Source organism: Staurois parvus, unplaced genomic scaffold, assembly GCF_062004578.1.
Source record: "Staurois parvus isolate SC_StPar_1 unplaced genomic scaffold, SC_StPar_1.0 ptg000365l, whole genome shotgun sequence".
Taxonomy (NCBI): Eukaryota; Metazoa; Chordata; class Amphibia; order Anura; family Ranidae; genus Staurois; species Staurois parvus.
The window spans coordinates 302,735-315,852 of record NW_028318161.1 but is presented as its reverse complement, the minus strand read 5'-3'; the positions used below and the strand labels follow the sequence as shown (position 1 = coordinate 315,852).

Sequence of the window (13,118 nt, the reverse complement as noted above, 5' to 3'; positions counted from 1 at the left end):
AGAAAGAAGGTTATATGGTTGTCAATGTCATAGTTCACATCAGCGCTTGCATTTTCAATGCATTGCAGGTGCTGTAAACAAAGTTGACCACGCTGCATTGTTTCTGCACAGAACTGTACTGGAACACATTGAAACGTCCTTGAATGTACTAAAACGCACATGTCCCTAACTACATTGAATACAAAGAAAATAGAAAAAAATAAGTGGAAGGGATACAAAAATGCAATGTAAACATGTCCAAAACGCATCCAAAATGTACTGGAACACACTAAACATGCATGCCAAAAGGGCATGAAAAAAACCCATCAGGAACACATCTAGACTGTTTCTATAGTGTGAACCAGCCCTTAGGACTTGTTCACACCATTGGTGGTGCAGAAACGCATGCAAGAACACACATTTTCCAGCACAGCAAAGAAATGCAATGCCCTGTGTAGATGTGCGCAGGTACCATGATGAAAACGTTGTTGCACCTACACACATCTATTAAAAACAGCCCCATTCACAGCCACAAATACGCATGGCACCACACTACTGTGCGGTTAGGTGCGACACACTTGGAAAATAACATAAAAATAAGCCAACATGGCTAAAACATATCTTGAAAATATGGGGACTCTGATATCCGGCGACAGTCCGTTCACGAACGAGAAGCAATTCTGCACCCCTAAAACCAACATAGAGGAAAGGGATGGTCAAATTGCTGTGCTGCTTCCAAACCACCTCTGGCATGCCAGGGTCATTATGCAGGTCCTCGATGCCAGTTCTTGCCTGGGGCCACAAAATATCCACTGGCCACAAGTGAAGGTGAGTGGAGGACGTGAAGGTGGATTTCTACCAGCTTCAACCGCAAGCAGTACCACTCCTGAAAAATGAGAGCAAATAATCATCGACACGTCATCATGACAGTCAATTCTCAGTGCAGGCTATCTAGAGGGTCTTTCCTTTTTAACCATTTCAAGAGTTTAAGGAAACATTCTTGGAGCATCTACTGTGTTTGGAAAGGCCAAAGGTCCCCCCCTCCCCCAGGCACACTAATGCTTATGCAGGCCATAGACTGGGAGAAAAACAGCCGATTTTTCTTTTAAAAAATGAAAAATCGGTTGTTCAAGCGGCCGACGTTACCAGCAATGGTAAAAAAAAAAAATCGGCCGATTTTCATCCCGTCTACAGCCGGCAAAAAGTGTCCCTGCAGAGAGCTCCGCTATTTCTTTGACAGTTCTTTGACATTTATAGCGGTTGCAACAATGTATTTGTATCCATTTCGGATACAGATGTTTTTATTCGGAAACAAATAGATACAATGTTGCAACCGCTGTAAATGTCAAGGAACTGTCAAAGAAATAGCGGAGCTCTCTGCAGGGACACTTTTTGCCATACTGGAATTCCTCTCATTTTTCATCCTTCTTCTTCCTCCTCTTCTTCCTCTTCTTCTTCATCATCATCCTCTTCTTCCTCTTCATCATCTTCTTCTTCTTCTTCATCATCATCCTCTTCTTCATCATCTTCATCATCCTCTTCTTCTTTTTCTTCTTTTTGTCTTCCTCTTGCAGGTCACTGCTCATGTGCAGATTTTTTATCAGTAAAAAAATCGGCCGATTTGCCCATCATTGCCGCGAAAATCGGCCGATCGGCAAATTCGGCCGTTTTTTTCCAACTTTACCGAAAAAAAAAATCTGCCAAAATACCGAAAAACGGCCGAACAAATAGCCCACCAACGATCCGAAAATCGGCCGATTTTATTTTCGGCCGAAAAATCGGCCGATTTTCGACCCATCTATGGCCTGCATAAGATATGGTGTGGCCCTAGGGTCAATGTGTGTTTAGAATACTTCCAAAATGCACATACAAAAACACTCCATCCAAATGCATGTTGCATTTCTATAGCATGTTAAACAGAAGAAAAATGCACTTACATAATGTTAACATGCGCAAGTAAAAATAGACAAAATCCACATCCTTTTATTCTGGCTTCACATACATGCATTGTGGTCTAACACCGCACTCCTGGGCAAATCACATGCAATTTGTGTGCGTTGCAATTAGAGACAAACATTTTGCACACCTCAAATTGCACCGCATCCGGGCCAAAAATGTGCAGGACCCTTTTTCAGGGTATGCACATGGGTGTGAATAGGCATGCCATCCAATTAGGCAAATCGCAATACGCTTTGTGTACCAATATTGGTGTGTTGGTAACTTCACCTAGAAAGCCGCAGCAGGTGGCATGAAGGGGTTGCGGTTGTGATGCGGTGCAGCGCTTGCACAGAAAACACTGCAAATTTCACATCGCATCTGTGTGACACCAGAATGTGCCAATATGTGGCTGACAAAGCACAGTGGTCACTGCAGATTATTTTCAATCCATGTTTTTTGACACTTTTCATTCACTGGTTTAACTCAGGTGATCATTAATCCCAATTATCTCCGGAGATCACATGCAGCCCCTCAACCATCTACACATATCTCTGGAAATCTATACAGATCTCCTTGAAAAAATGTCTCCTCTCCTCTTCGGAAAACAATTGTCCTCCACCTCATAAACAGGGGGACAGAGAAGACTTCTCCTTGATAACTAAAATCAGATGAATTATCTGTGCTTAATAAACATACACCAATACTGCAAATGCATTGTACTGTCCAAGGCATTGCACACTAACACATTGCACACTAGAAATGTCAAAGGTGTTAGTGCGTACAGTGCATGAGTGTAAAATGCTTTAGTGCACACTGCAGTGTACAACGCATTGCACACTGTAATACTCTGTACAAAGTAATACCGTGTACACCCACACATTGTAGACTGTAATGCACTGTACACTGTCATGCAGGATGGAGCAACGCATTGCACACTGTGATACCGTGTACACCCACACATTGTAGACTGTAATGCACTGTACTCTGTCATGCAGGCTGGAGCTACGCATTGCACACTGCGATACCGTGTACACCCACACATTGTAGACTGTAATGCACTGTACTCTGTCATGCAGGATGGAGCAACGCATTGCACACTGTGATACCGTGTACACCCACACATTGTAGACTGTAATGCACTGTACACTGTCATGCAGGCTGGAGCTACGCATTGCACACTGTGATACGCTGTCCACTGTCATGCAGAATCCAGCAACACATTGCACACTGTGATACCGTGTACACCAACACATTGTAGAATGTAATGCATTATACGCAGTATACATGTCCAGATATTCAAAGATTAGCCATGAAGGCCTAGCTGGTTACCTATTTGGCGACCGCAGATAGCCGAATAACGCTACACTGCATCCAGGCAGCTCTGGGAGGGTGTCATATGACATCCTGGCAGAACGCGCTCTCCGTGATTGCTGTGTCCTAAGGACACAGCTGATCACGTGATGTGGTAAAGACCAATCACAGCGGCTTTTTACCATGTGATCAGCCATGTCCAATGACACGCTGATCACCAGGAAATGCATTTGCCGGGTCTTGGCTGCACTTTCATCACGCTGTCAGAATGTGTGGAAAGTACTGCCGAGAACCAGCAGTTATCAAAGCAGGGGTCGGCCCCGATGATCAGTGCCCACCAGTGCCACCCAACAGTTCCGCCCACCTGTGGCCAGCAGTGCTGCCTCATCAACGCACATCAGTGTTGCTAAATTACCAGTTTACCAAATGTTATAATATAAACAGCCTTTTATTCATTATGAGCTATTTTGTGGTTTATCGAGCAAAAAGTAAAACTCACAGCAGCAAGTCAATACCACCCAAAGAAAGCTCTATTTGTCTGAAAAAACTGATACAAATTTAAGATGGGTACAATGTGGCATGACCGCACAATTGTCATTCAAAGGGTAACAGTGCAGAAAGATGAAAATTGGCCAGGACAGGAAGGGGGTAGGAGTACCCAGTAGGCAAGTGGTTAATATAATTGACCCATCAATACCCAGGAGCTAATGTACAGATAAGTAGCATGTGCACCAAGTGAGATTCTGCTAGGCCCCACCCACAAAATTACAATTACTTGTCCCTCACATGTTATAAACATATTTGCAATGGCCACAGTTACTTTACATATAAGGATCATCTCCTCAGTTGAGAACTGTGCTCTCGCCATGTCCAAATGCCAATAAAGTTATCAAAATTTTCAACCAACACAAAACCTCCAACCACTTCTCATCCACTTACACTCCCCACAACCACTTCCGGGTGCGTGCGCACCAGATGATGGACTTCCAGGAGGATAGCTGCTCGTGCGCCATGGGGGACACCTGTTTGGCGTTTATTTGTGCACGATCGCGCATATCTATGCACGATCACTCATTTCTATGCACGGCTATGATAGCTTTCGCGAATGTGTGTTTTAGTGATTTTTTTTCTTTTTAAACCTTGGCTAATATATCTTTGTTGCCAAAGGCCAAAAATCAACATACAGTGGGGACTATTTTATTACTGTAAATCAAATTGTAGAAAATCTGTAGCTGGCTGCACAGTGAATGTGACATATTCATTAGTACATAATATTGTGGTGCAAGCAGGTTTTTTATTTTTTTGTTTGGTTTTGAAAAAGCCAGTTTGCACCCACTTGCATATTCACGCTCTTACAAGCTACATTTGAGCAGATTATATAAGTATACAAAGTAACTATTAAGGTTGTTCATATATTGAACATAAAATAAACACAAAAACATCGGTGAAACATTTATTGATCAAATATATCTTCATTTATTTGGTCAGCAGGAACAAGTAGGTACAGTCAATATCTTGGTGAGTCACAAAAATAGGATTGATGTGGCAAAAAGAAAACACTCCTGCTCATAAGAGCTTACAATCTAAAGATACTTCTAGTGAACTGTGTGTGCACAGGTTATAGCAGGAAACAAAGGGGAAGATGAATCAAGTAACATTTTCGTGCACATAAGGTTTACTTACACAATCATTTAGTATAAAGATCCATTCACAAAAAAGTCTACACATCAAAATATAAAGAAAACAAGACATATGTGAAAAACCCCTCCCACCTCTACAAATCCCCTCCCACCTCTACAAACCCCCTACACATACATTTGTCAGCAGGTTTGTAAGAAAAATGCATTTGAGTCTAAATAAGCAAGCAAAATTAAAACAAGAGCAGATTTTAAACAAAACGATTGACATGTGTGAGGCTTTCAATGCAAAAAGAAAAAACACAATCATTGTGCAATAACACACAAACACACTTTACAAGGCCAAAAATATGCAAACATTTCCAGCCCACTTCCAAACACAGCCTGAGTGGTGTCTGGGGCAATTCAGCACAAAATCTCTTCCTCCCCCAAACCACTACAAGCAAGGACTTAGTCACAAACCACCCGGCCTAGTAACAGGCCAAATCACTCCCTACTGCACGTCTTTATATAAGCTAGGTTGTATTTGGAGCGTGCCAAACAAGGCCCCACACCCAATGAAGCCACACCCACCACTGACCTTAGTTTGGTCAGTGAAAGTGTTTTCACCTGATGAATCCGCTTCCTACCTGCATTAACCCTTGGTATACAGGCCCCACAAATCAGAAAGATATATACAGTGAAATGTACGTGTGCAGCATACAACAGAACATTGAGCAGGGATGTGAAAGGGAACCCCAATTGGAACCTTTATTGCTACTATGGTCACAATTCCCTCCAGATTCTCGCATGAGTTAAGACAGTCACATGACCACATCTTGTATGCAATACTGAAAATGACAAATCGATTTGACTAGTATGGTGAATTTCCCATCAATTGGTAAAACACTCCAGAAATCAAACATCACCAAACATTACACTCTGGGCAAAGCTGATTTACAAATCATGCAACTTACAGTAAAGTTGACCATTTCAATGCAATTTTCAAGACATCTGACACAGATCTCTATGCAAATTGCCACTAAAGTAGTACATGTACTACTATAGAAATCAGTGTTTGAAATGCACCCATGTGGTCACTCTAATAGCAGACAATAGGGTGTGACTTTGCAGACTATTTACAGCTTGCATGTTGTGCAAATCACATGCCAAGTCCCACTCAATGAGCACGCTATTGGAGCGTTCATATTGTTGTGGTTCAAACTTGGTAGGAGCCGCAAGTAATAATAGAGTAATGAATACACTACTTTTCATGCAATTTGCTGAGAGATCGATGTCGAATGTCTTGCAAATTGCACTTGAAATCACCATGTACCCCGACTTTGAAATCATGCAGCTTCTATGCAAGTCACATGATGTGACTGTGGTGTCAATAACACCACTTAGAAATCTGCTTTAATGTGACCGGGTAGCCCCCAGTAACATTGTTTGCGATTGCCATGCAATTGGCATGACAGGCGACTTGCAAATCGTAGACCAAGTCGCACCCTATTGGCCACTGTAGGCTCTGTTCACATCCAATTGGATTGTGAACTCGTGCAACTTCACTGTAAGTTGGACAATTGCCGCATCGGATTAGATGTGACAGTGGTGTTGGCCCCCAGTAACATTGGGTGCAATTTGCCATGCAAAGAGCAAGCTGCTGGCCATGCCAATCACATGACAAGTCACATCCAGGGTGTGCAATTTCAGGTGTGATTTGTGCATTGACATCGTACCTGATATTGGATATAATGAATGTGAGTGTATTAACATACACCATTTGTTGCAGCGAGAGTTCAAAGGTATTTGAGAATTGTGGCCATTTATTAGCAATTTAACATCTAGACTCAAATAGAAATCGCAATGCTACACACAATTGAAAACACAACTAGTTAGTAATTCTCTAGAAAACACAGTAAAATTGGCAACTTAAAGAGTAATTTTCAATTGCATATAGTGTGAGCGAAGCAGGAAAATCAACAAAGGAAATAAATCTTTGAAGGCGTGCGGTACCTGCCTGCTGGGATAAGGGTCTGCTATGCATTTGGGGGAAAAATGCACGCCAGGATTTGTGACAAGTTTGATGTGTGGATTCACCAACCAAGTCTTTTCTCTCTCGTTCACTCTTCTGAATGTCTCTCTTTATCACTCTTCAGTATGTATCTCTTGCTCACTCTTCTTTGTCTCACTGGCTCGCTCTTCTCTCTCGCTCACTCTTCTGAATGTCTCTCTTTATCACTCTTCATATGTATCTCTCGCTCACTCTTCTTCGTCTCACTCTTCTCTCTCTCTGTCAGCTCTTTGCTTGCCAAATCCTTCACAAAAGTGGGTGGAGTGTAAACCATCATTATCAAATAATTCAGGCCCTTATCTTATCCCATTGTATGACATTCACATAAGGTGCAGCTTTGAAGGTGTTTCAACAGACAAGGCCTCATTCTAATTCACATTTTAGGGATCATTTAGACAGAATGCAAAGATGTTGCCAGAACATGTATGTGAAGACAGCCACACACGGAGATCATGCTACTACCTCGCCGGGGTTGGGATTCGAACCGACAACCCTAGAGTTGTGAGGCAGCAGTGCTAACCACTAACCCACGGAGCTACATTGCTAACCCAGCCTGTATTTCTGTGCTGTGAATCAATCCTAGGTCCCTGGGCATGGTCAGTTTAACTAGCCAGATATCTCCAATGTGACACAAATGTTGTGCTATGTTGCCAATTCAGATGTATGTTGGTTCTATGTATCCCAATACAAAGGATTGCAATACTAATACAGGCGTACCTCGGTTTACCAACGCCTCAGGGAACGTCATATTTGGGGTACAAATGTCAAACCATTTCAGTTAATTGGTCTGTTTACAAATGTTTGAATAATTTGGTATGGGCATGTGGCCTGGTATGGTTCAGGAGGGGGGGGAGGCACTCGCTCGTCGTCGTCCCCCCCTTTCCTGACCTGCCGGGCTGCATGCTCGGATAAGTATGTGTTATGGATTTAGGGGGGTACCCCATGCTGTTTTTTATTTAATTTCAGCATGGAGTTACCCCTTAACATCCATACGAGACCCGAAGGGCTTAGTATGGATGGGAGGGGGGACCCCACGCCAGTTATTTAAAGAACTGTTTATAAATCACTGCAATACTTTGACATTCAACTGTCAGTGGGGAAATCCGCCGACAGCTGAAACATGAGCGCTGCATTGGTTTTCATTACTAAAATGCTGCATGAGTTGATAACATAACTCATGCGGGATTGTAGGAGCGACAGCCATGAGTTAATGTTTCATCTGTCAGCGGGGTTCCCCACTGACAGCTGAATGTAAAATAATTCCCTTTATTGCATAAATAATAAAAAAAAAGCGTGGGGTCCCCCCTCCCATCTGTACCAAGCCCTTCGGATCTGGTATGAATATTAAGGGGGAACTCCACGCTGGAATTAAAAAAAAAAAACCAGCGTGGGTCCCCCTCAATATCCATACCAGACCCTTATCCGAGCATGCAGCCCGGCAGGTCAGGAAAGGGGGGGGACGAGCGAGCGCCCCCCCCCCTCCTGAACCATACCAGGCCACATGCCCTCAACATGGGGGGGGGTGCTTTGGGGCAGGGGGGGCTCCCCCGCCAAAGCACCTTGTCCCCATGTTGATGAGGACAAGGGCCTCTTCCCCACAACCCTGGCCGGTGGTTGTGGGGGTCTGCGGGCGGGGGGCTTATCAGAATCTGGAAGCCCCCTTTAACAAGGGGGCCCCCAGATCCCGGTCCCCCCCCCCTACGTGAATGATTCTGCGGTACACGGTCCGCAGACTCATTCACAAAAAAACTAAGTGTGGTGTAAAAAAAACACAGTACAGGGTCTTTGACAAGTCCTTTATTAAAACAATGTCCCCCGAAGTAGATCCAACGTCAATCGTGGCGGCGGCGACCCGAAAAAAGGAAAAAAAAAAAAGGTTCCGCTCCCGTCCGAGGCTTCCAGCCTAGTGAAGAAAAGCCTAGCTGACAGTTCTTATATAGGTATGGGCGGGGCCAGCCGGGGACATCATCCCAGTGACCCGCCCCATGTCACATGCTTGCTGTTCCCGACTGGCCCCGCCCCATACCTATATAAGAACTGTCAGCTAGGCTTTTCTTCACTAGGCTGGAAGCCTCGGACGGGAGCGGAACCTTTTTTTTTTTCCCTTTTTTCGGGTCGCCGCCGCCGCGATTGACGTTGGATCTACTTCGGGGGACATTGTTTTAATAAAGGACTTGTCAAAGACCCTGTACTGTGTTTTTTTTACACCACACTTAGTTTTTTTGTGAATGAGTCTGTGGACCGTGTACCGCAGAATCATTCACGTAGGGGGGGGGACCGGGATCTGGGGGCCCCCTTGTTAAAGGGGGCTTCCAGATTCTGATAAGCCCCCCGCCCGCAGACCCCCACAACCACCGGCCAGGGTTGTGGGGAAGAGGCCCTTGTCCTCATCAACATGGGGACAAGGTGCTTTGGGGGGGGGGAGCCCCCCTGCCCCAAAGCACCCCCCCCATGTTGAGGGCATGCGGCCTGGTATGGTTCAGGAGGGGGGGGGGGCGCTCGCTCGTCCCCCCCCCCTTTCCTGACCTGCCGGGCTGCATGCTCGGATAAAGGTCTGGTATGGATATTGAGGGGGACCCACGCTGTTTTTTTTTTTAATTTCAACATGGAGTTCCCCCTTAATATCCATACCAGACCTGAAGGGCTTGGTATGGATGAGAGGGGGGACCCACGCTGTTTTTTTTTTTTTTTTTTTATTGCGGACCTTTATTTTTACATTCAGCTTTCAAAATAAATTTTATCTAGACCTTCAAAATAAGTAAAATCATAACAGAAATAATTATAAAGGATAAGAAACAAAAATATAATCACTAAAACGAAGGAAATCTAATTAGATTACATGAAGATATGCTTAATGCTGTTTATTAAACACAGTAGTCGCGACCGAGTGCCGGCTGTCAGAGGAATCCACAATCAGATTCACTATTAGTCAGTGGCTAAAAAGCAAACGCCCATGGCAGAGGACTAAAAGGTGTTCTGCACATGCTCAGTTCTATCTGCCAAAGACACTGCACGGGCATCTAGATTTTTACTGTGTCGATTTCCTTGAGAAAAACGATTTTTAACACATTCTTAATTTTTTTCGAAATAGCAGATATTGTTTAAAGTGAAGTCCTGATATTTGGCAAAGCAAATTTCTAAGTGAACATGTCTCTACAGTGATTTTTCATGGTGTTAGACGTGCTTCTTAGCAAGTCTGCTTTTGTGAGTCTGATTCCGGGCGTGTGTCTTTTTGTGAATTAGATTGGGCGTCTGCTTATGGGCTCTGCTCAATAGTGAATTAGGTTGCAGGGTCAAAAATGGACGGACGCCCATGAAAATTGGGCTTAAGCCCATAAATATGCGCCCACGCCCAATAGTGAATCAGGGCCAATCTGTCTGCATCCAGGGCATTAGCTGCAGGTAACTGCTAAATGTGCGATACATGTGAAGATCAGCAGACAGCTGCAGCCCCTGCAACTCTGCCATTGCTTGGTACAGGAAAAGAGGCCACAACTGTCACGAACCACCTATGATTTCTGTAACAAGAATCTGCAAATTTTTGAGGCAGGAAACCACTGCCAGACCAAAAAACACTTAAAGTCATACTACATTAAGTCCCACTTAAATTCATACTACCTTCTTGTTCGATCTTCAGTGTTATCAGCTGCTTCGCAGTAGGTATCATGAAGCCATCATCCACAAGAATATCAACTGCTGTATGACAGCTAAGAAAGATAAGAACAAAACACGTTTGAGCAGAAATAAATCCCAGTGCCTTTTCAGAAGACTTAAGGCAAACTGCATTGCTTCAGAGTTCAGCCCCTTTTTCACATGAAGGATCCGATCAAGTACATGCGTGCTCTGTTATAATCAGCACACAGATCCCCTGATCTTAAGTTCACCACATGTGAAAAGTGCCTTACCCTAATATTTGGAAAGAAAAAAAAACAAAAACTCATGACCTATCAGCCGCTTACAAATCTTTACACATCCTTAAAGCCAATGGATCTGATAGAAGTCAGTTGCTGACACTAGAAACATGCCATCTACATACACATGTATATACACCTGTTGAAGAAAACAGGAGAAAAGAAAAAAACATTGCCTGTTGTCCAAATCAACTATTACGTAGCGTAGTCTTATTTTTAAACAGCTTTAGAAAAAGTTGCTCTAGAAAAAGCCAGTTCACTATAAACAAAGTTTCAGTACAACTGCTTTGTCAGTAACGAGTAAGACCATGTTTATTATCAGTATAACAAGCATGCGTAAGAGGATGTTAAATATGGAAGGAAAAAGATACCCATAACAAGCAACATGTGTTTAATGGTATCTCACCGCTGATAGGCCTTCCATCTTCACCCAGTGTTCCTTCTTGGTTCGCAAGCTCTGGCCATTCGAATGGCCGAGTCGCAATGACGTCACTACTGCACAGGAGTCACAGCCGGGGCACAGAGCCGTGAAGTGACGGCATGAGTAGGAGTATGCTGTCCCTTCAGAGCGCATGTGTCGGTGACATTACCAGCTGCAAGTGTTCGAGCAGTGTTTACTACTGCTTTAAAAGAGAGACAACAATGGTTTGGGCTCATATTAGATAAACGCAACCATTGTTTAACAAATGTTCATTTAATACATGACAAAATAGATTTTCTGTACAGAAAGCTCAGTACACATTTATACACACATCTAAACACACACAAAATTTGAACTGGAAAGACAAGTCTAATCTTACATGGTTGAATAAATTGTGATTAGATAATTTCATAGTTAATTTTTTTTTCAGCTGTACAAATAACAAATTGGTACAACTTACCTGTAAATTCCATATCTCGGGAGTACAATATAGGACATGTAGTACTGGACCAGGGGTTGCCAAACTTTTGAAACAAAGGGCCAGTTTACCGCCCTACAAACTTTAGGGGGGCCAGACTGTGGTCAGTGGGATTAGAAAATGCCCTGGTTGGTGGGAGTAAAAAATGCCATAGGCTCAGTGGTCAGTTAGAGGGGAAAAAAAAAACCCATCATCATTGGTGTGTCAGTGGGAGGAATAGTGCCAGTCTCTGGTGTCAGTGGAAGGAATAGTGTCCCATCAATGGTGTCAGTGGAAGGAATAGCCTCTGAAAGGCCAGATAAAGGCAAGCAATGGGCCACATCTGACCAGTGGGTCGCAGTTTGGAGACCCCTGTCCTAGACCATAGATTATATGCCCCTGCCTTTAGATGACTGGACATAGACAAAAGCTTTTCTGAGAAAACCCCCATTGCACCCTCATAAAATCCTACCCACTCTGACAGACTCCAGTTTTGTACCAAGCAATAAGGAGAGACAGAGGTTAAAATGCCCTGTACTGTATTACAAGATTTTACATGTCAAAATTCCCATTATTTTAATTGTACAGTACAGGACTTGTAGCCAGAGCATGGGAAGTTAAAAAGCAAAAAACTGAGGGGTAGGCAACAACACAGCAAAACAGCACAAACAGGCCCATAGAAAACAAGACACAATAGACTGGGAACATTCATATGACAGCATAATGCACCATGTGGCCAAAGCTCGCATAAGCAGAGAACTGAATATCCATCCAGTAAAACTTTGAGAAGGTATGAACAGAGGACCAGGTGATCGCTTTGCAAAAACAGATGTTTGATGCTGAAAAACCCAGGAAACAAACACATCTGGTGGAATAGGTTATGATAGTGAAGGGAGGAACCATTTGCTTCAAAGCATAAGTCCTGGAAATGGGCTACTTGAGCCTCCAAGCTGTGGTTGATGAGGCCTCTTCAGGGAGGAAAAAAGAGGAACTCTGCTTTTCTGAATGATGATGTTGCAGCCAGATGGATCCAAACTACTTTGACCACATCCAAGCTGTGGAGTGAAATCTCTTTGGGGGCTTTGCTGCAAGATATAGGGAAGGGAGTATAATATTGAGCTGAAAGGAAAAGAACTCTCTGGGAAGAAAGGAGGATTCTGGGTCTCAGAACTACCTCTATATAACCGAGAAGAAAAAGTCCTTTACAAGAAATAGTCATCAATTCAGACAATGGCCACCAAAAAGACAAACTTACTGGTGAGATACCCCAATGAGACATCCCAAATTGGTTCAACAGGAGGTCTTTGAAGAACCAAAAGTACTAGACTCAGAACCAGGGAGACACAGGAGGGCAAAATGGGGGATTACCATGAGAAACTCCGTGCACGAAGGTCTTGACAAGAGAACTTTA

At 43.6% G+C, this 13,118-nt stretch overlaps 1 protein-coding gene across 1 annotated transcript in view; it reads right to left on the bottom strand.

Annotated features, from left to right (window-relative positions):
• Window positions 1–13,118, bottom strand: part of LAS1L (LAS1 like ribosome biogenesis factor) — a 133,590-nt gene that overhangs the window by 26,219 nt on the left and 94,253 nt on the right. Inside the window, exon 8 of the mRNA XM_089685177.1 lies at window positions 10,537–10,625. Within this exon, the coding sequence (XP_089541303.1) occupies window positions 10,537–10,625 (89 nt within the window). The remainder of the gene's footprint in view (window positions 1–10,536; window positions 10,626–13,118) is intronic.